Source organism: Lolium perenne, chromosome 6 (genome assembly GCF_019359855.2).
Source record: "Lolium perenne isolate Kyuss_39 chromosome 6, Kyuss_2.0, whole genome shotgun sequence".
In the NCBI taxonomy this organism is placed as follows: domain Eukaryota; kingdom Viridiplantae; phylum Streptophyta; class Magnoliopsida; order Poales; family Poaceae; genus Lolium; species Lolium perenne.
Genome location: NC_067249.2, coordinates 215,367,499 through 215,389,079, shown reverse-complemented (window position 1 = coordinate 215,389,079; position 21,581 = coordinate 215,367,499). Strand labels below are relative to the sequence as shown.

Here is a 21,581-nt window from a genome sequence, read left to right as displayed (position 1 = left end):
TTTTGAATCTTCTCTTTCTTAATAGATGGCCCCATTTTGCTGGCTCACACAGTGAGCCACGTCACCAGATAAAAATTTACAACGTAGTAGCCGGACGCACGCCCGATAGCGCCAGACGAACCACACGCCCGTCATCGCGACGCGCACACGCACACGAGACACGACGAGATGCCCATGCTCGCCAGGTGCTCGCCAGGCGACGCGCACACGCCCGATGGCCCAACGCGCGTGGACCAGGTGCCCGTGCTGGCCAGGCGCCGACGCACAATGGGCCGACACCGGCCCATGAACGGGCCGATTCTCTTCGTCCTCCTCGCCTCAACTCCGTCTGTCCCCATCGATACACCACCGCTCCGCTTCGGCTGCTTAGGGTTCGTCTTCGTCCCCCACCACCGCCCCGCCTCAGCCGCCTCGGTTCGCCTTCTTCGATCGCCACCGCTCGCAAATCGCAACTGCTACCATAGACGACACGGATGAGAGCAAGACGGATTTATTGTGATTTTCGAGCAGTGCAGTTCCTCACCGTGTGCCAATCCCGGTTGAATCTGTTTCATTCATATATCTAGCATGCTAACATCACGATTTTTCCAGTATACTAGGTTGTCGAGACTCGAGAACACACCAGTTGCCGGCTTGCTCATGAAACTTGGAGCACCGATCAGTATACTGTCCTTGCCTATGAGATCTCATTGACCTGGCGATGTATTTATTACAAGTCCCTGGTCTCACTCTCACCTCAGGTACATGCTCTCTTCCCCATTCATATGTTCATGTATAAAATTCTGATTATTTTGAATCGATTGTCATAAGAACAGTCGTTGTATGTGATGACTGAATGATTCAGCAGGTACCTTCTCACATCCTTCTCACGTAACCAGATATATTTCTTTTGCAAGTAGGCATTTGTTACAGAAACCAAGATTGTGCTTTCCGTAATCAAGCACCTCTCTCAATCTCTCTTCTTTCAGCACTTGACCTTCAGATCTCATCCATCTGAGAATGCTCTGATTGATATTCTGTCCACCTATGGGTGATTGTCTCAATGGAGGTTCGATCTTTGGTGTGCTGATTTTCGTACATCGGGGAATTTAAGCAGATCAGTGGACATTTATGGATTAAACTTAATATTGTAATACTGAAGTTTAGATGTACCCTCTCGAGTTCGGTATCTTCTTATATGTTTATTCAACTATGGATGATAAGGTTCCATTATTGTTTCATCATCCAAAACTCTCTGGAGACAAGGAGATGCAATTTGTCATTAGACAGCACATGAATTAGTTTTAAATGGTTATGGAGCTTTGATGGTGGATTTTCCCTTTTAGTTTGCCGAGGACTACATAAAGTTGTGTTTGTATCTGTATATATCAGGTGCAATCTTCAGTGGAAATATTTTATTAGAGGAAAACTTCAGTTGGAATATTAAATGGGAATTAATTCTACACAGCACTTTTCATACTCATCAATGTGCGCAATTACTTTTCCTGGTACACTCCCATTCATTTTCAATTCTTTTCCTTTTGCGTCATAAATATTCACTTTGTTGCTGGAAACTTTGGAGATTATAGCCTGTATTCCAGTTGAACACATGTGCCCAGGTAAAGGTTTGCTCCCAGTATTGGTCGAAGCCTTATGTACTGACCTACTACTGTGTATCTCTGATTGTGTAGTGCAACAACATCCTATCAATTTTTTATTACATAAAATCCTGCAACTATCTTCATTTGTTGACATGCATTCTTCTTATTCGAAATCATAGACTGTAGTTCATATATTTTAAGCAGGATAAATGATCCAAAAACAACAGGAGAAAGGTGAGGTTGTTCTTCCTCTGTATGCATCATCTCTTTCGTAATTTTGACTTCAGGCATTCTGTAAACACTTATACGGGCATATATATCAATTTTCTATGGCACAACATGACCCCCATATATTTGTCTTATAGGATGCATTTTTATCAACCGTTGGCTTATTCTACTACTTTTTTTTATCAGACTAAATTGTAGATAATCAGACATTTGCTTTGTTCATCACTAAAAACTTACCCATGCACATTATTATTTATACTTGATCTCCTCGTAATTTCTCCTAGAAAAACGAAAAAATCTTGAAAGTTATTTTCATGTTGCATTTATTTCACTATATACGTCAATTTTCCTTTTCTTTTTGAACTCAGAATATCTACAAATTTTATATAATTTCCGCCGCAACGCGCGGGGCATCATCTAGTTTTCTTAATAAGTTGCGAATCATATATGTGCATTGAGAAATAAATTTGAGGACCCGTGGCAGCGCACGGGCATTTGTACTAGTAATAGTAAAAATATCTTGTACTCCGTAATATCTTAGTTATTTTGAAGTTATCTTAATCTTGCACGCGCAAAAAATTGCAGTTATTCATCTTGTGCTGAATTTTGGATTTATACCATCGATGCAAATTAGATTTGGATATAAGAGTATTATTTTCTATTTTAGATAGAAGAAACATTTCTCTACCATCTAAAATATTAGAAATGATTTTGCTGATTTATAGTAGCTCCAGCCACCCGCTACAAGGAACCCCAATTGGCAGCACATAATTAGCACCCAAAGATAGACAGCTAATTGTGGGGTGATAGAGCACGACAGAACGCTAGCTATTATTGCTTCCTTAAAACATGATCACGTATAGGTACAACACGCCAGCGACGCAGCCAGATGTGTGATTGGCACCAGTGCAGCCAGACGGCGAGTAGCTGCAAAACTTCGTGCTGGCGAAACCGCAGAGACGCAACGCAAATGGCACGTAGAGGACTTGGCCCGCCGTTGTTAACAACTGAGCAACCGGCGAGATCTATCGCGCTCCCCGTCACCCACACCTGAGAAAGCGTCGGCCGCCGAGTCCAGCTTCGTCCCTCTGCTTCCGCGCTGTCCTTCCAATCCGTTGATCCATTCCATTTCCTTTTGATAAAACTTGTGTGACTAGCACCGCACTGACAGCATCTTGTTTGGAGAACAAAGTCATGGGGATGATGGAAAAACTTTTTTTTCCGGGTAGATGATGATGGAAAAACTTAAAGCAACTGATCTCATAGTCCCGTGTCCGTTTGGGTCGCGCGCTGCGCCCAACGCGCGGACGCATCGCATAACCGTACAAACACGAAAACAAACAAAAAATTGCGAATTTAAACGACATTTCATTGAACATATGCCCTATTTTGGGCAAATTTGTACATAGTCCTATTTTGGGCAAATAAAACTAACAAAAGAAGCCCCTATATGGGCTTTTAAATTTAAACTAAAATAAAAAACCCTCTATTAGGGTTTGGCCGGCGGCGCGGTGGCCGCCGGTGCGCCGCCTAGCCCCTGTGGGCGTCGTCGGTGACGTCGTCGACGTCCCCGGGCGGCGACTAGCTGTTGTGGCTCGACCGCGCGGGGACTCCGGCCACGGAGACCACGGGGCCTCCTCCCACGGCGAGTGGGGGTCCGGAGCCACCGCGCGGCTGCGGCGGCGCACGGAGCGGCACCTCCTCCCCGAGGCGCTGCCGCCTCTCTGCTAGGCGCGGCGCCCGGCCTCCCGGCGCCTTCGTCCTCCCCGGCGGCGGCGCTGCTCGTCGGCGCGGCGCACAGCCTCCTCCGCCGCGCCGCCTCCTCCTCCTCCTCCCGTCGCGCCCGGGAGGGCTGGGCGTAGAGCTCCCGCCCTCCGCCTCCTCCACCTCCCGCCGCGCCGCCTCCTCCATTTCGGAGGTGCGAATGGCCGCATGGAGGTGCGGCCATTCGCCTCCTCCTCCGCCGCCGAGATGATCGGGCGGCGCGGAGGTCCGGGTCCTCCTCCGAGGGACTCCGCCGGCTCGAGGAGGAGAGGCGGCGGTTGCGGCAATGCCGCACCGCCGCAGGCGGCCTCTCCGATGTGGAGGCCGCGTTGGTTTCCGACCGACGGCCGCAACACCGGTGGACGACGGCGGCTGCTGCTCGCCTCGTCATCGTTCGCTCCGGGAGCGAACCGTAGCTTCGGGGCCATGGCGGCGGTGTTGCTCGGGGAGTGGAGTGGGAGGCGGGTGGAGGGTCGGATCCTCCGGTCCCCATTTAATAGTCTCCCTGGTCACCGACAGGTGGGCCCAAGGAGACGAGGCGACCAGCCGCGGACGCGAGCGGACGGCGCGTGCCATCCGCGGCCACGCAAACCTAGCCCAGATTTGGGCCGGGTTTGCGTCGTTCCGGACGCCGCGGCCGTCCGCTTTTGCGGTGCGTCCCCGCGCTGGGTCGCGTTTTTGTCCGGCTCGACCCAAACGGACGCGCGGGCGCGGTTTGGGTCGCGCGGTTGGAGATGCCCTTAGACACGGCCTGGACGCTTTGCTTATCTGGGAGAAGGAGAGGACGAAAAGCAAGCGTGGCAGCCAGTCAGAGGGATGCATCTCCTATCCGGCAGGCGGCCCCGCGGTTTCCGGCGCACGTCAGCCAACCCGCGCCTACCGTTGACCTCACCCACGGCGCCCGCACCCAAACCGCCTCCCAATAAAAACCCGCACGCCACATCCTCGCACGACACGGCGCAGCACACACATACACAGCACGAGAGAGACACCAAAAACACCCAGAGCCGCAATTCGCCAAGAAACCCCAAACACAGGCTCGGCCTGCCTCGGCGGCGCAGGGGTTTCGCTCCCGTTCCTCCCCTCCCCACCGACGATGATGGACCCCGACCACGGCGGCGGCGCCGACGAGGCGGAGGCGGCCTTCTTCGCGCGCAGGAGCCGCCGCTGCTGCTGCTTCCCCTGCTGGCCCTCCACCTCCTCCTCCCTCTCCCACCAGCGCATCGGCGGCGGCGCGGCCGCCGCCGCCGAGGAGGAGAGCTGGTGGCAGGGCGGCGTGGACGCGCTGCTCAAGGTGCGCGAGTGGTCGGAGCTGGCGGCGGGCCCGCGCTGGAAGACCTTCATCCGCCGCTTCGGCCGCAACGGCAACGGCCCGCGCCCGCACGGCAACTTCGGCCGCAAGCTCAACTACGACGCGCTCAGCTACGCGCTCAACTTCGACGAGGGCCCCGGCGCCACCCCCGAGCCCGGCGACCACGCCGCCTTCCGCGACTTCTCCTCCCGCTTCGCCGCCCCGCCCGCCTCCGCCAAGTCCTCCATGGACCTCGGCGGCCGCGACGCGCCGTCGCTCTTCGCCACGCCGCCCAGCAACGCCGACGGGGCCGACCGCCGCAGCTAATCCCCTCGTCGGATCGCGCCGGATGTCCAAAGGGAAAGGTATTATTGCTCGATCGATGGTGGTGGATTGGTGGTGGTCAAACTTCAGACTACAGAGCACGGCGAAAAGATGGTTGCCTTTTTCCTCGATTGGTTCGGCCCGGCGATGGGGATCGTTGCTTGGATTTCCTTCTCACCCCCTTCTGAATTCTGATTGATTCGTTCCTTCATCACTGTACAAAAAAGAAAGCGATTGCTACATGAGTACTGCTATATTGTTACATGCTTCATTCGTGAATTCATCACAGTTTTGTCCCCCAATTGATTGATTACGGCTGAGAAATCCCTTGTGTTCGACTATATTCCATGATGAATAATGGTTGGTGTGAATTACTGTACTACTAGCAATTTGGCATTCCTTGTCCGTGTCCCCGGCCGGAGACTTGCACGACTGGCAAGGACCAAGGAGAGCAATTCCAATCCGAATTCTAAAAGATTGGCGTGTTCCAGCTGTGACTGATTGCGACAGACGAAACCTCTGGCCGGAGGCGTTCTGCTTCCAGAGACAGCAAGATGCCTGTCGCGACTGCGCACGTCTTGCAACTGACAGGGCAACCGCGATCTCGTAACGCATGTTCGCACTTTCGCAAGCGTTCTTCCACGGTCGCGATACATGTGAACCATCAATCGATCGCTGTTACTCATGGTTGCAATGGGGGTGGTTATTAAGGAGAACATTGATGCGAATTCATCGCGACAGAACCGTGGTCTTCGGAGAATCGAGGACGGCCGTGTCGGATTCCAGACAGCCTCCACTGATGTTAACCTCTGACCATCCAGCACCCCCAGCGGAGCCTTTTCTTCCCAACAAACTCGCCCGACCAGAGGCAATACTTCTCTGTCGTCCTGACGCTGCTACGGATTGGTATTGCACGCATACAAAACATCATCCACTTCCATGGTTTCTGGCTTTGTGCAACGCAAATCTGTGAATCCACCATCGTGGTTTCCCGGATTCCTGAAAATAACAAATATGTGAAGCCATGTAACAGCATGAAAACCATATCTGTAATTCTTCATCAGATGTATGTATGCATCATCTTATCTTTGGCCTGACCCACATCCGCGTCCGTGCTATGCTCTGTCAATTTCAATCATGCAGAGGAATAATCATCGTCTCAGGTCTTTGTTAGGTACTTACAATGCTGTGCTGAGTGTTCGGCCGTCAGATTTGGTTAGTGCAGAACCTGGCTTTCCAGCGAAAAACTATATAGAAAGCTGTATCGTAATACTCCTGGCTGCAAAGGGATGGTTAAGGAGAACGTTTATGCGAATTCATAGCGAGACCCGTGAGTTTTAGAGGATCACGGACCGCGGTATCGGGTTCCAGACAGACTCGATTGATGCTAACCTCTAACCGTCCAGCTCCAGCACCCCCTGAGCTTTTCTTCCCAACAAACTCGCCGGACCACAATCCAATGCCTTATGTGTTGTCCTGAATGTTCTAAAAAAAAAAGTGTTGTCCTGAAACTTTAAAACTGTATCACACACACAGATTACAGGCGGACACGATATCACCCGCTCCACTTTTGATGGTTTCTGCATTGCAAAACAGCGAAGCCACCACCATGATCTCCTGGATTCCTGAAGATAAGAAATATGTAGGCCATTCTAACAATACAGAAACCATATCTGTAACTCATGATCGGATGAAGTATGCAGTATCTTATCTTTGTCCTGACCCACTTCTGCGACGAGTTCATGCAATGCACTGTCCATTTCAATCATGCATAGGAATAATCCTCGTCCCAGGGCTTTGTTAGGTACTTACAACGCTGTGCTGAGTGTTCGGCCGTCAGATTTGGTTAGCGCAGAACCTGGCTTTCCAACGGAAACCTATATAAAAAGCTGTATCATAGTGTATCTGATATGACAACTAGCAGCAGAGAACTGAAACTATGGCGTAAACAATGCTGGCTGCCGTATCATCATCCGGTTGATGATTGCAGCAGTTGTATGGGCGTCTGGTATGTATATTGATCCTAGTTGAGCGCTAATCATTTGCACACAATTGATTTAGTACTAGCTCACGTCTCATAAGCAATCTGCTGGAAATCTGTCCTGTCCGTCTGGTTGTTTATTCAATGTATATGCTGGGTATGTGACTGTCAGGGGTGTCACCTCTTCCTTGCTGTCTGTTTAAATATTGATGGATAGTATCATAATATGGTATTTTACAGAGGTTCCACACAAACTACAGCTTTCTAAGTACTCCGTACTAATCTATGATCACAATGCAGCACAGAATCTCAAGTGCACTGGCCTAGCTGTCGCACCTAGCGCAGTCTGGATTATGATTTGGATGCCAATAACTTAAACATGATGGGCTAAAACTGTGGTAGCTGTGCCAAGGATTATTTGATTCTAGTTTCACAGGATTGTTGAAGATTTAAATTCTTAGGTTTTCTTTCACTATGTTTTTTTTTTCTGAAATGGAGAAATTCCACGGTCTCTGCATCGAATAGATGCATGCGACCTTTATTACTTCGTTGAAAGTAGTCTCAAGGTATCGAAGGTTACAGATTATTATATCTCAAAGATTGGGTTCCTTGGAAACTTTCTCTGTGTGGATGATGCACCATTTTCCCTACGGTTTCCTTGATACTCTATTTGGAGGAAAAATTTGCATCCACTCAAACCACTTCCAGCAAAAAACTCTTCGTTTTTTTTGTGTGTATTATGTGCGTTCTCTATTATAATCATGTGTGTTTTCTATTATTTCGTTTAGGGGCCAAGCCAGAGTTCTTTTGGCGACAAATTAATGGTTAGCAAACTATTGGGTCAAACTAATCACTAATAGTTATGCTAAGTAGTTATGTTTAGTACAAGGGTGTTGGCCTTAGGTGACGGTGGTGTCAGATGTTCATTTCTATAGGCTGTAAAGATCAAAATTATTTTTTACCTTCTAATCGCAAACAAAAAAAATCCGCATGCGTTGTAATTAATGTCAGTTTTAGTTTGCTATTGTAGTGTTCATTTTTTGCTTGAACATTACTATTTACCTTCTCGGTCCACATATATAAAAGAAAGCAATGTATCCTAAGTTCCTAACCAATCTTAGTTATATTTTCTATTAGTGTTATTTCCGGACTTTTTTATGTCACGGCATAGTCCATAACAAGTACGAACATGCCATTTTTTAACTGAACATGTCTATTGAGTCCATATAGGGAAAATAAAAGCTATTAGTTAGTGTGAAATAACTATATTTCCTTACGAAGAACACCCAATAAATTAATGGTGGTAACATTGCTTTTTATCTATTTATTTGTGGTATTTTCATATTTGATTTTTTTGATGTATGTGTGTAAGCTTTATGCTCATTGTATTGACCGTAAGGTGGTCATACCCATCAGGCCATCAATGACATTCCATTTGAAAATCCATAAGTAATGGTAGCCAAATCAACATTGTAGGAGGTGCCGATTATACTATTTCGCATTTCTCGATCTGGATTGAATGTTTGCCATATCTCTATAGAGGCAAGGTGGTGTAGCTTGTTTTGGAAAGTTAATTTAGCTGTTCAAAACATACTATATTTCATAATGGAGGTAGCAACTAAATAATGCCAATGCGTTACTTCTGGTCTAGGTGTATAGCCGAGTTGAGGCAATTTGGCACGCACAAGCTATGATGTTCGCTCTGTTCTCAAGAATGGCGTAGCATTATTTTTTTTGCCAAATTCCTCTTCGCCTTGATCAGTTCCAAGATCCAATTATTCTATATCCTTCCATTTCCTTTTGTGATGTTTGATTGGTTCAAATTCATATGAGGGCGATATGTGCTTCATGATACAAGTGGATCACTTCGAAATTGATTACATTCAACCAGTGATTTTTTTTTGTCTTGCATAGTTTTTTGCACTCTCATATATTATTATTGTTATGCTATTTTTTGTTGCTTTCTTTCCATATGGAGAAAAATGCGGAGAGCGACAAGTGTTTTCATTGTGACAAGGCCAAACGACACGCAAGCACATTGCCCACACAGAAACATCCAAAAAATATTAAACCAAATTAAACAATGACTGAAAAACAAATTAAACAATATTCCCGACCACAATATAGTTATTGCCCAAGAGCACCCCGCTGATATTAAGCTTATTTAATGTTAGATTAGCACAAACTCAATGAACTTAGTTGAACCCGACTATTACGTGCTAGATTTGCGCATGCTCGGGTTCTTCAAATTCCACTCTCTCTGTCCCGAAAAAAGTGACTCGGATTTATCTAAATTCGCATGTATCTACACACTAAAACACATGTAGATATATTCAAATCTAGAAAAATCCAGATCTCTTATTTTCGGATGGGGGAAGTACAACTAAACGGAGTCACAAAATTCCAAAGGCATGTAGTGAACAAGGAAGAAACAAACGATGCAACATTTCCAAATATTTACGGTTGATTGGACATGTGGTTAGGCTCTGGCCCTAATGTTGTTCTTCAGCCACTAGAAAATGATCGTCTTGTAACCCTTCATGCCTGATGAAGTTTCTATTTACCCGAGAAAAAAAGATTGGACCAGCTAGCTGGACTGGGATTTTGTTTTGAGAAATTGCAATCTCTAATAGTCTAATGGAGTGTGGAGATATAAAAAAAAACATGAGGCGATACAGAGCATTCGTCCCATATGGGCTCCTACGCTACCTCGTCGGCCCACACTGTTCTGAGCCCATTGTTCCCAGCTCCAGCACGATGCCGGCCCACACATCCCTTTACTAGAGCAAGGTTCGAGGGCGAGGCTTCTGAAGGAAGGAAGGACGAGCTCTCTCGCCCCTGCCACCCTGCTTTCCCTGTGCCACTTCGCTCCGGAGAGCTCGCCGCCTCCTCATCCTCCACCCCTCGGTACTAACCTTCCTCCTCCTCCTCTCAATCTGGCATGTAACGCATACCAATCGCTCCATCGCTGCTCAGATCTAGACTTGTGATTTCGATTGTTCCCACCTTTCTTGGTTTTTTTCTTGGTTGCTTGGTTGGTTCTTTCCGCCGGCGTTCGCACATCCATCTGTGGCGCTGCATGAGGAACCCTAGTAGCATTCCCGTTCATCTACTCCTCCTCCACCTCTTCTCGCTGGAATCTGCCCTTTTTGTAGTCGTTTCTTTGTTCTTGTCGACGGGGGCGCGCGAGGTTCTTCTGGGGTTTTGGCCTTTTGGGGAGGTTCGTGTCCGTGCGTCTCTGCTACGCCTTTGGTGTGTTGGTTGAACAGGGTTCGGTTCGTCGAATCCCCGAATTGCCAATGCTACTTCGGAATCGAAAGCTTCGTTTCTGGTGGAGATTTTGTACTATGTCCGATGGCGACTCCAACAAAAAAAATCCACTTTTTGTTTGTTTGGTTGGTTTCCTTGTTGGAGCTTACGACCCCATTTCCTCTGCATTCTTATCTCTCAGCAAATCTTTGTTTTCCCCTTCCCCACACATAAATCCTTGTGCTTTGCAAAATGATTTCATCTTCCTGCGTCTTATTTGCTTGGAACAGCACCCTGCTGCCCAGTCCCGGAGGAGCGGTGCCACAGATGGAGCGCCTGAGGATGGTTCTGACGCCGGCTCTCCGCTCAAGCTGCAGCGCTCGGCTCATACCGAAGGTAAGAAACATATGATCTCATCTTTAGTCATGTTTACGTCTGTAATAAGTCTTCAACTGAGCGACGTTGTTCAACTCCTTTAAATTTTGCAGCGCCCCATGTGCTCTGGGGGTGGCCGCGTCGTTTCTCAGGGGAAGGAGGCTGGTTGTGTCGTGTCTCAGGGGAAGGAGGCGACCGGCGATTACCGAATCTTTTCGCTGAATAATATCTGGTATATACTGATATGCACGACAAGTTTTGTGCTTTTGGCATGATAGGATCTGGTACATTGTATGCATGATAAGATCAGGTATAAGAATAAACGTGAACTGTTGCTGCATGCATGTGATTGAGTGTTTGTTTAGGCACTCTAATTGGAGTTTTGGAAACACTACTGAATTTCGAATGAGGGAAGTTGTGTACTTGATCTGATTTTGTATCCAGAGATCATCGAAGCTCATCTGAAAACCTTCAATATGTTTTATCTGCTTAAATTTGTTAAAATTAGCTACATCTTTATCTTTGTGATGTGTCTCTCTTGAAAATGCAGTGCATGGGGGCAAACTCACATTTTCATTCTTTGGAAAGCTTGACATCTGAGAAATGTTCCGCGTTGTTTGCAGGAAAACACCCCATTTTGAATCAGAGTTTTGGAAACACTACTGCATTTTGAATTGGGGGAAATGTGGATTTCATCTGGTTTTGTTTCCAAAGATAGGCCAAACTCACTTGGAAACCTTCATAATGTGTTATCTGCTAAAAATTTGTTAAATTAGCTGAGTCTTGGTGAATAATATCTAGTATATATTGATATGCACGACAAGTTTTCTGCTTTTAGCATGATAGAATCTAGTATATGATATGCATGATAAGATCTGGTATAAAAATAAATCTGAATTTTTTCTGCATGCTTTTGATTGAGTGTTGGTGTAGCACTCTGAATTGGAGTTCTGGAAACACTGCTGAATTTTGAATGAGGGAAATTGTGGACTTGATCTGATTTTGTTTGCAGAGATCACCGAAGCTCACCTGAAAACCTTCAATGTTTTATCTTCCTAAATTTGTTAAAATTAGCTAAATCTTTATCTTTGTGATGCGTTTGTCTCTTCAAAATCCAGTGCATGGGGGAAAACTCACATTTTTCAGTCTTTGGCAAGATTGACAGGTGAGAAATGTTCCGCATCGTTTGTAGCGAAGCCGCCCCATTTTGAATTAGAGTTTTGGAAACACTAATGAATTTTGAATGGGAGAAAATGTGGATTTGATCAGATTTTGTTTCGAAAGATAAGCCAAGCTCACTTGAACTTGAAAACCTTTGTAATGTATTGTCTGCTTAAAATTATTGAAATTAGCTGAATCTTGGTAATTGGTTTGTCTATTTGGAAATACACTGCATTGGGTGTAAACTGGCATTTCCATTTTCTAGGCATTCATGCTTGATGAGTGAAATGTTCCTTCCTCCCTGTTTGCAGGAAAACCTCCCTATGTTTCCTTGGTGGCGCCGCAATGGGACTGTGCGTGTCCAACCCCAATGTTGCCGCAAAGGAGAAAAACAGGAGGCGGGATCGCGAGGAGGCCACCGAGCGCCACAATCATGAAATGGAGCGCCACAAGCGTGAAAATGAGCTCTGCAATCGTGTCCACCAAGCTGAGATGGCAGCAAGCAAGGCTTTGTGGGAGCTAACTCGGTCCCAGATGAAGGTCGTGACCCTGGAAGTGAAGGTGATGATCCTGGAGTTGAAAGTCAAGGAGCTAGTGGCAGCAGCGGGGACGGCCAATGCTGCTGCAGACAAGAACGAGTGATGTGACAAGTGGCTTTGAGGCTAGCTTGGCATGAGAGTGAGGAATGACTATCTGAAACTGTTAGCAATTTGTCATATGATTGGACCAAATCTATCCAGTTGATGGTTTCACCTTTTGGCTTCTCCCTTGCCGGCATGGCTTAGTTTATGATGTGGTGGATGTCAAATTAGGAAGTGTGCTATCTTGGTCATGGTTAAAACATGCTGTTCTAAGAATGTCCCAACTGATATTTCCACTGTTATGTTTATGCATGATGTTTTTCTATTTCTGTTTTGGTGTTCCTCTTAATGCAAACCTGCTATTCTTGGGAGAAGAAGAGAACCTGATGCTATATTCATCCATCTTTGGATACCCATGACAAGTGCACATGTTTCCTCATTCTCACACACAGGTTATTCATAAGTTATTTTCAGAAAACATTACAGATTTAATTCAATTATTTATTCATGCTGAGGCTAAGCTGTTTTCTAGAAGTTGAAGAAAAAAACATACATTTGTCACGAGGAAAAAAGAACAGTGCGGGGGAATGTGAGGGGTGTGGCCTCTTCATTGCTGTCTAACTAAACTGTTCTAGATATCATAATATGATACTGCACTGAACTTCCACTATTCCACACCACTTGCAGTTTTTTTTTTTGATCATAGATATCAGCACTAATCTATCTATCAGACAACATTATAAAATCCGAAGTGCACTGAGAAACGTTGCTACCACCAGCTGGTGCAGCGAGCAAAGGTGGCCAGATTTTGATTTGGATGGCAAACGCTGACAGGCATGGTGAACTGAGCAGGACTGACAGGTACATTAGATTAAATAGGACAGAAGAGAAGTGCAGAAATGTAATAGCAGCCGTCATACTGAAATTCCAAGGAAATCAAATGAATGACTGCAACAAGGCAATGTATCTTCTTTACTACGGTATGGATACAATACAAGTATTTCCCAAGAAAAACAGATGCAACAACGAAGCAAAAAATTGCATGTTGTTGATTGGGATCATCTTCCTGGCTCATTGTTTGCTCTCGGTGTGGGGCGACGCAGATCATGAAAGCAATGACAACCACGAAATGGTAGCTACTCCCTCCGTGCACTAATGTAAGATGTTTTAGATATTTTTAAAATAGACTAGATACAAACTAAAAGAAGTGCACCTACACACCAAAAGTAGAATAGATACAAACAAAAGTGAGTGAATCTAAAAAAAAAAGCTAAAACGTCTTAATTTCTAGACAGAAACATACTCCCTCCATCCCACCAAAAAATTCTCAACTTCTTCAAAATTTAAATGTATCTATATCTAGTAGGTAGATACATCCAAATTTTAATAAAATTTGGACGGAGGGAGTAGAAAGGAAGAGCGCCGAAAGGGTGAAAGAAACCGATGGAAAGAGCAATCTGGGAAGGCATCATGACGATGACTGAAGTTAGCTGCGGTAAGTAGGGTTACTCTTCCATAAAAAAAAAGTGTAGGGTTTCTTTCTGTCTCTCTTCTTCTTCTTGAGAAACAAGTATGCTTCGTCTCTTTTTGAGCTGTGCTTTGCATAATGCAGAACAGAGCTTCACAAATATGTAACCCTTGAGGGAAGACGTACTCTCCATATCCGTCAGTGCCTAGCCGTGGTCCAACCGGACGGCTCTTCATAATACTCCGACCGAGCCAGGCTTCTCCACCTCGTCTTCCTCCTAGCTCGCGCCGCGAAACCCTAGCCGGCCACCACCATGGACGGCTCCACCTCCAAGGGCAAGCGCAAGCGCGGCCGGAAGAGCAAGGCGGCAGAGGACCACCGCTCACCGTCACCCGATGCCCCCGCCGCCGCCCCCGCCGCGGCGGTCTCCGACAGCCCCGCCCCGGCCGCCGCCGGCCGCCGCGGGCGCAAGTCGCGGCGCCTCGAGGCCGCAGCCGACGCGGACGCCTCGCGCCCGCCCGCGAAGCCCGTGGCGAACGGGGTGGACGCGGAGCTGGGCCCCGCGGGCTGGGAGGAGGCCGGCAGGGCGGTGCCGTCCATGGACGCGGTCGTCAAGGTCTTCTGCGTGCACACCGAGCCCAACTTCTCGCTGCCGTGGCAGCGCAAGCGCCAGTACAGCTCCAGCAGCAGCGGCTTCGTCATCGGCGGCCGCCGCGTCCTCACCAACGCGCACTCCGTCGAGCACTTCACCCAGGTCAAGCTCAAGAAGCGCGGCTCCGACACCAAGTACCTCGCCACCGTCCTCGCCATTGGCACCGAGTGCGACATTGGTGCGTGCGCTCTATCCCTTTCACTTCCACCGCTAAGGTTTGTAACCTAACATATAACAGTGAAAAAACTCACCATGAGCTAGTTGCAAAATTAGTGCACGTGCAGCCTTTCTGGCTAAGGTTTGTAAGTCGTCACCTAATCGCCGCCATTTTGTCCGGGTGCTCTGAGGTGGACCCCTGGGATTTCTCAGTTAGGTGGTGCCCAGAAAATAATGGCATCATGTCGCTGCAGCTAACTGTGTCGCTCGACCAGTGGAAATCGGCACGATAAGCTTGAGTTTTGGCATAGATGGGCGGAAACTTCAGATCTACCTGGATAGGGGCGCTATCGCCGGTGTGGCTGATTTGTTCGTGGAGGAGACACGAACCTGGGGAACTCCTAGTTCTCGCCGTGGCTTGCAAGCCACGGGGCTGCTGACGCTCGCCATGGCTCCCATCCACGGTGCTGCTGGAGCTGCTCGTCATGGCTCCCAGCCACATGGCTTCGGAGCAGCTGTAGGCTTGGGGTTGCGGGTTGGGAAAGTATCAAAGTAGGGGCGGCAAGGTTGGAGAGAGCTGGGTTGGAGGGAGAGGCTTAGAGCGATCGAGAACTGCTAGGGTTTTGTGTTGCCATATATAGTTGTGAGATAATAAAGTTTCATATTTATTACCATATATTATTTATTATTATTTTTGCCCAGCCTTGTTGTCTCCATGGTGGGCCCCATGTCGTTTCAACTTGACTCAGCGACATGACAGCTTGTTTCTGGTTATTCTAAAGGAAGTTGAACATATGGATTTGAAAATGCGAAGCATGTACTGACCTTATTACTCTGGCAATTTGTTCTGTTAAAACAATTTAGTATGTTAAGGTTTTTTGTCTAAAGTCAGCTCATGAGAAAACTGCAGTCTTAAATGTTGAACTTGAAAATGTCATTGCGGCAGAAATTGCTGTATTCTCTTGTTTTGGCATTCTTGCTCAGTAATTGCGCCTGATAGTTTTATTTGTTGAGTGTCTTGTCTGTATTTTAAACGGCCTAACTGGAATTGTTCTATGCATATCAGCGCTGCTAACTGTCAGTGATGATGAATTCTGGGAAGGAGTTTCACCAGTTGAATTTGGGTCGTTACCAGCACTTCAGGATGCAGTCACTGTTGTTGGTTATCCAATTGGAGGAGATACAATATCAGTGACAAGTGGTGTGGTTTCTAGGATAGAAGTACTTTCATATGTTCATGGTTCTACCGAACTTTTAGGGCTGCAGGTATTGTTCTTCCCAATGTTTTCTCATCCCTTCATATAACTTCCATGATAGAATAATACTAGATGTCAAGTTAATCTTTCGAGGAATCATATATATTTATCTACTTATTAATAACTTTTAATTTTGGACCTTCTCCCGTGGACAGATAGATGCAGCTATCAATTCAGGAAATTCAGGTGGCCCAGCTTTTAATGACAGGGGCATATGTGTTGGTATAGCCTTTCAGTCTCTCAAACACGAAGATGCAGAGAATATAGGTTATGTGATACCCACCCCAGTTATCAAACACTTTATTCAGGACTATGAAAAATCTGGGGCATATACAGGTAAATTGTCCTATTCAAATATTGTATGAGGATACGTTTTCTTATCTTGTTATGATAAATGATTTCATTCATTTTACTGCTTGTCTTGGGCACACTGAACACTGTTTGACATATTTTGGACGATTTAACTCGTTTATTAGAACTTATGAACGATATTATAGGCATAATCTATACCAGGTTATTGATCTGACTGTTCCTTATGACTTTGCAAATATTTATTAATTGTTACTAGCGTTGGGTCTCATAGAGTGTTCCTCTGTTCTGTGTTTTCCTGACATGCAGTCTGATGATTGGTATTGCTTGTGCAATCTTGATCGTTTGGGTTGGTTATCATGACATTAATAAAGTAAAGCCAATATATTGTCGTAGAGTTCTGTTTAGGATTTTTCCTCCTATTATTATTAGATCCTGTAATGATCAATTATTTGCTTAGTCCTTCTCTTTCAGTTTGTTCAATGCACTTTCCAGTGTGCAGATACATTGTTTTGAATTTGATTGATGCGTCTCTTTTCTGTATTGATCTTTTAATGGACCATACAACGGACAAAATACTGTTGTACTCCCTCTATGCCAAAATATAGTGCGTATAAGATTTTGTCAGTCAAACCGTGTGATAATAATAACATTTAGAATATCAAATTAATATCATTTGATTCATTGTAAAGTATAGTTTATTATGGTATACATTCGGTATTGTAAATATCGATAATTTTCTCAATAAACTTAGTCAAACTTAGTGGAGTTTGACTTTCATGAAAACCAATGCCCACTATATTATGGCTAGGAGGGAGTATTAAGAAAGAGTTTGTTTAGTATTTTCCATTTTTTTCCTTCATGTCAACCCCTGGTCTAATGTTCAATATTATGTTGTCCCACATCTATCTCTTTGGTGTCTGCATGTGAGATGTGATTTGATTATTATCTTTCGCGATATTATTTCAGGCTTCCCTATAATTGGGATAGAATGGCAGAAAATGGAAAATCCTGATCTCCGGAAAGCAATGGGAATGAAACCGGATCAAAAGGGTGTTCGTGTTAGGAGGGTGGAACCTACTGCTCCTGAGTCTGGATGTCTGCAACCATCAGATATTATTCTTAGCTTTGATGGTATTGACATTGCCAATGATGGTACAGGTATGTCCTATCTTCTTACATTTTCACTCTTTTGTGGATTGGAACATGTTCATTTAATGCCCTATATTGTGCTGTAAATAAGTCTAAACACGTTCTTTATTTGACTTCTCCTGCTCTAGATACCACTTTTATCTTTTATCTTTTATGTGCCATGTTTGTATTTCTATATGAAAGTATCACTCAAAGCTTTGTTAATATAACTATCCTTTCTCTCTGGAGTCTAATGGAAGTTCTAACTGAACACATTATTCAGATAGCTTGTAGCACTTAAATTATGATTTTGTAAATGTAAAATGTTTGCAGGCGGCCAACACTGCTGATTTTCGTTTTCATTTGAATCTCGTAGATACATGAATCTTGTCAATTTCCTTAAGTGTGATGTTGTTATTTTGGCAAACTTTTCTTTCTGTTTTTAGCTTTCTAGCATCTTAATTATGCTTAATTCCTGACAAATTCAAACCTCCTCACTTAGAACAGTAAATATTCCTTTTTATCGAATGTTATTTACTCACCCCATTTCTTTCGGGTATTAGTTCCTTTCAGGCATGGCGAGCGCATTGGCTTTAGTTATCTTGTTTCTCAGAAATATACTGGCGACAAAGCCGTCATTAAAGTCCTGCGCAACTCAAAAGTTCACGAATTTAAAATAAAGCTAGCGACCCACAAGCGGCTGATTGCAGCTCATGTAAAGGGCAGGCCACCATCATATTACATTGTTGCAGGCTTTGTTTTTGCAGCTGTCTCCGTTCCGTATCTTCGTTCGGAGGTTTCTATCTATCTTCTTTTTGCATCCTGTTTCAGTGCATTGAATAATCAACAAACTAGGCTGTCAATGCCTTCAATTTCAGTATAATTTGGTTGGATCCTGATCTTCTTGATCTTAAAGGGAGTCAGTAACGAAATGAGGTCATCTACACTACTAGTAATCAGTTTTCAATAAAAAAAATGTTCACTTCAATGTTTCAGTGCTCATAGTGATGCGGTAGCCACTTGCTAATGATAACCTCGGTGGTAGTGAAAATTCACATGCATAGAGATGTAGATCAATAGCAAGGGAGGATTTATGAGCTAATTTAGTTTCTTAGATGTAATTAAGAAATTAAAATTATACCTACAACAAATTATATCTGTATTTCAGCTACCATTGTTTAGTTCTAATTTGTGATAGTTACCATGGCAAAGAAGTTGAACATTTTAGGGTTTATCGCCTTTCTGGTAACTTCTCTCCTTGGACAATCTCCCTAGAAAACAGTGAACACATAAAACTTAATTATGTTTAAGAGGATGTTAATTTGTCAAAAAGAAATACTTCCTAAGCTTACTGGATCTACTTATTTATCAGTATGGGAAAGACTATGAATATGATGCACCTGTCAAGCTGCTGGTGAAGCATTTGCATTCAATGGCGCAATCACCTGATGAACAGCTGGTTGTGGTATCACAGGTTATAAGTTCTTCCCCTGTTAGTTGTTCATGGCAACTCTCTTCGGATATGACTGAAGTATTCTTGCAGCTCTATAATGAACTAAAATTTCTTTTAATCTCCTAACGTGATTGCATGCATCAAACACTTGCAGGTGCTTGTGGCAGATATCAATATCGGTTATGAAGATATTGTCAACACTCAGGTAAGAAACTTCTAGCATGAGTTACTCCGGTTGATTCTAGCAGTTCCCTCCAGATATTTTGCTGTTAGAATATGTACCCACACTCTGGAATTCAAGCCTCCTATTCTTTACCAATGCATTTATTGACACGGTGTTGTTACTTTTTAATACTCTATATATTTTTGTGGTGAGGCATTTGCAGTCTAATATAATTGTCAGATAGGCATTCTCAGTGCTATTTTAGCATCCCAGCACCTCTTTGTTTCTAGACAGTTGATTCTGAACCTAATAATTGACATTGTCATTATGACTGCTCTGTTGACAGGTCCTTGCTGTCAATGGTCATCCTGTGAAAAATTTGAGAGACTTGGTAACAACGGTAGAAAATTGCAAGGACGAATTCTTGAAGTTTGATTTGGAGTATGACCAGGTAGACCCAGGTTCCTTCTTTATTTGACTATTTATGTTGTAAACATCTCTCATGCCAACCTTTTTTTGACGCCTTGAAGTCCCTACGAAGGCACAGATATGACCTTGGTTAGCTGTCGCTGATTTGGTTGTTAAAATGTGTATAGATACATCTGAATCTGTGATAACTAATATGGAACGGAGGGAGTACCAGTAATTCGTCATGACTGCATTCTTAGTAATGCTACTAAGATCATGCAAGTTGGCAAGTGGCCCTTATATTGGCTGTTGATTTCTAGAATCTCTGAAACTTTACTGATTTTATTTCATGCAAGCTGGAAAATAGTGTTGACATTTGACAAGTGGCCCTTATATTGGCTGTTGATTTCTAGAGTGTCTGCAACTTTACTGATTTTATTTCTCCCTTCAAAAATATATCTCTGGCTGGTTTACTGCGCTAAATTCCCCTTGGTCTCTTCTAATTGGCGGTTGGGTGGTATTATCATAAAGTAGAATAAAACAATAATTAGCGAATGGTTTGACAAGGTCCCTGTTTAATGCAGTTGCTTTGTTTGCTGATGTTAACTGAGTAACTAATGTATGATTTGACAGATTGTTGTCCTTGAGAGAAAAACTGCGAAGGCTGCTACTAAGGACATTCTAACAACACACTGTATACCATCGGCGATGTCTGATGACCTTAAGGCCTAATGGGAGCAAGATGTCGCCTTTGGCAGTCTGGTGGCCCTGATCGGGGTCACATTTTTTTGGCTGAAATGATTGGTAACCAGGTAAAGTTTCGAGCCTGCCAGTAGCTTCATCTACGAGTCCACAGCCCTTCAGGGGTCCTGGATGTCAAACAGCAGCTGATGCATAGATTCATTAAAGAGGTCTCAGAGTGAGCGAGTGACACATCAGCATAATCTGGAGTTGGTGTCCAGTAGAGGGTCATTTTGAAAGCAATAGTGATTAATAAACGCGAGTTTGATTATTACATTATATCAGCGAAGAGGATATAAATCATACTTGATAGTCTGTAACACCAGTTATCCTTGCATACAGCCAGTGTCCAATTTATATAGTGACATATTTGCATCTGTTTCTCCTTGTTCCCTCGTTTTTCATATTTATCAGTTGGGATCAGTGGGTGCGTATAAAGTGGTTGACGCCTGTGGCAACTGAATGACTGATATTTCAGCTTTTCATTCTAAAACTCCTTGTTTTGCTTAATTGCTTTGTGTGTCTTGTCTGGTCATGCATGGGTTGCTGGCTTCCAGCTCAAGCCTGCATTTGTTCTGGTCGGCCCTGTGCCAATCGGCAAATGTTGTGCCTTTCCGTCTCTTGCTTCTCTTCAGGGTGATTATTGGTGTTCATACTCCTATGTCAACTAGATCTGGGATATGTAAGTCCTCCAACTTAGGCTGCCCTCTTTCTCTTGCAATGAGAATTTTCAATGTATCTGCTACTATATTCATAAGCATTGGGGGCAACGGATGGACATGTCTCAATCTTTTTGTAGTCTAAAAAAATGGTCTGGTCAATATGTCTTACTTATCAAGTTGTGTGAATCCCTTCATAAAGGACAACCCCTTCTAAGATATGTCTTCCCGGCATGAATGTTACATCAATGGGTCTAATCACCTTATCGACAATCCATGTAATGCGATCAGCACCCACTTTAGTGAAATTTTTTGAGCTTATATAGAAGACATACACCACTGTGTTTGGGTAGTGTGATAACATTGAAATTCAGTTTGAACAAGGGAGAGTTCCCAATTTACAACTGAAAAACATTGCAAGTCCATCTTGATGACATCCTCTTTCTTTCTTTTTTTTGTTGAAAAAATCTGCTAAAAACCCATCTAGTGTAGGAGCTTTATTGTGCCCCGTCTGAAAATTGCTTCATACAATTTCTTCTAAGTGAAGTCAGCTGTAAGAATTGCATTTTCTTCAGGAGACAATTGAGGTATATCATGGATATAATCGCACATGATTGAGAAATTATTTGAGACCAGTCCAAAGAGTTCATT

General features: G+C 44.5%; 3 protein-coding genes across 3 annotated transcripts; all 3 read left to right on the top strand.

The window, feature by feature from the left end:
* Positions 1–4,509: 4,509 nt before the first annotated feature.
* LOC127306093 (uncharacterized) lies at positions 4,510–5,489 on the top strand. The gene has a single exon (XM_051336697.2). It carries the CDS (start codon positions 4,669–4,671, stop codon positions 5,188–5,190), a length of 522 nt encoding a protein of 173 aa, XP_051192657.1. The 5' UTR covers positions 4,510–4,668; the 3' UTR covers positions 5,191–5,489.
* A 4,501-nt stretch (positions 5,490–9,990) lies between these two features.
* On the top strand, positions 9,991–12,863 carry LOC127309313 (uncharacterized). Its single transcript, XM_051340211.1, has 4 exons — positions 9,991–10,075; positions 10,708–10,813; positions 10,906–11,024; positions 12,265–12,863. Exons 2-4 carry the CDS (start codon positions 10,745–10,747, stop codon positions 12,593–12,595), a joined length of 519 nt encoding a protein of 172 aa, XP_051196171.1. The 5' UTR covers positions 9,991–10,075; positions 10,708–10,744; the 3' UTR covers positions 12,596–12,863.
* Positions 12,864–14,256: 1,393 nt separating this feature from the next.
* LOC127306091 (protease Do-like 9) lies at positions 14,257–20,648 on the top strand. Its single transcript, XM_051336695.2, has 9 exons — positions 14,257–14,832; positions 15,877–16,076; positions 16,222–16,402; positions 17,345–17,536; positions 18,070–18,302; positions 18,879–18,980; positions 19,114–19,164; positions 19,469–19,573; positions 20,164–20,648. Exons 1-9 carry the CDS (start codon positions 14,316–14,318, stop codon positions 20,260–20,262), a joined length of 1,680 nt encoding a protein of 559 aa, XP_051192655.1. The 5' UTR covers positions 14,257–14,315; the 3' UTR covers positions 20,263–20,648.
* Positions 20,649–21,581: the final 933 nt, after the last annotated feature.

Coding starts and splice junctions, on each gene's coding strand:
- LOC127306093 (XM_051336697.2), top strand. CDS start 4,669: ATGATGGACCCCGACCACGGCGGCGGCGCCGACGAGGCGGAGGCGGCC.
- LOC127309313 (XM_051340211.1), top strand. CDS start 10,745: ATGGAGCGCCTGAGGATGGTTCTGACGCCGGCTCTCCGCTCAAGCTGC. Junction 10,814..10,905: donor GCGCTCGGCTCATACCGAAG/GTAAGAAACATA, acceptor TAAATTTTGCAG/CGCCCCATGTGCTCTGGGGG. Junction 11,025..12,264: donor TTTTCGCTGAATAATATCTG/GTATATACTGAT, acceptor CCCTGTTTGCAG/GAAAACCTCCCTATGTTTCC.
- LOC127306091 (XM_051336695.2), top strand. CDS start 14,316: ATGGACGGCTCCACCTCCAAGGGCAAGCGCAAGCGCGGCCGGAAGAGC. Junction 19,165..19,468: donor AAGATATTGTCAACACTCAG/GTAAGAAACTTC, acceptor CTCTGTTGACAG/GTCCTTGCTGTCAATGGTCA. Junction 19,574..20,163: donor TTGATTTGGAGTATGACCAG/GTAGACCCAGGT, acceptor ATGATTTGACAG/ATTGTTGTCCTTGAGAGAAA.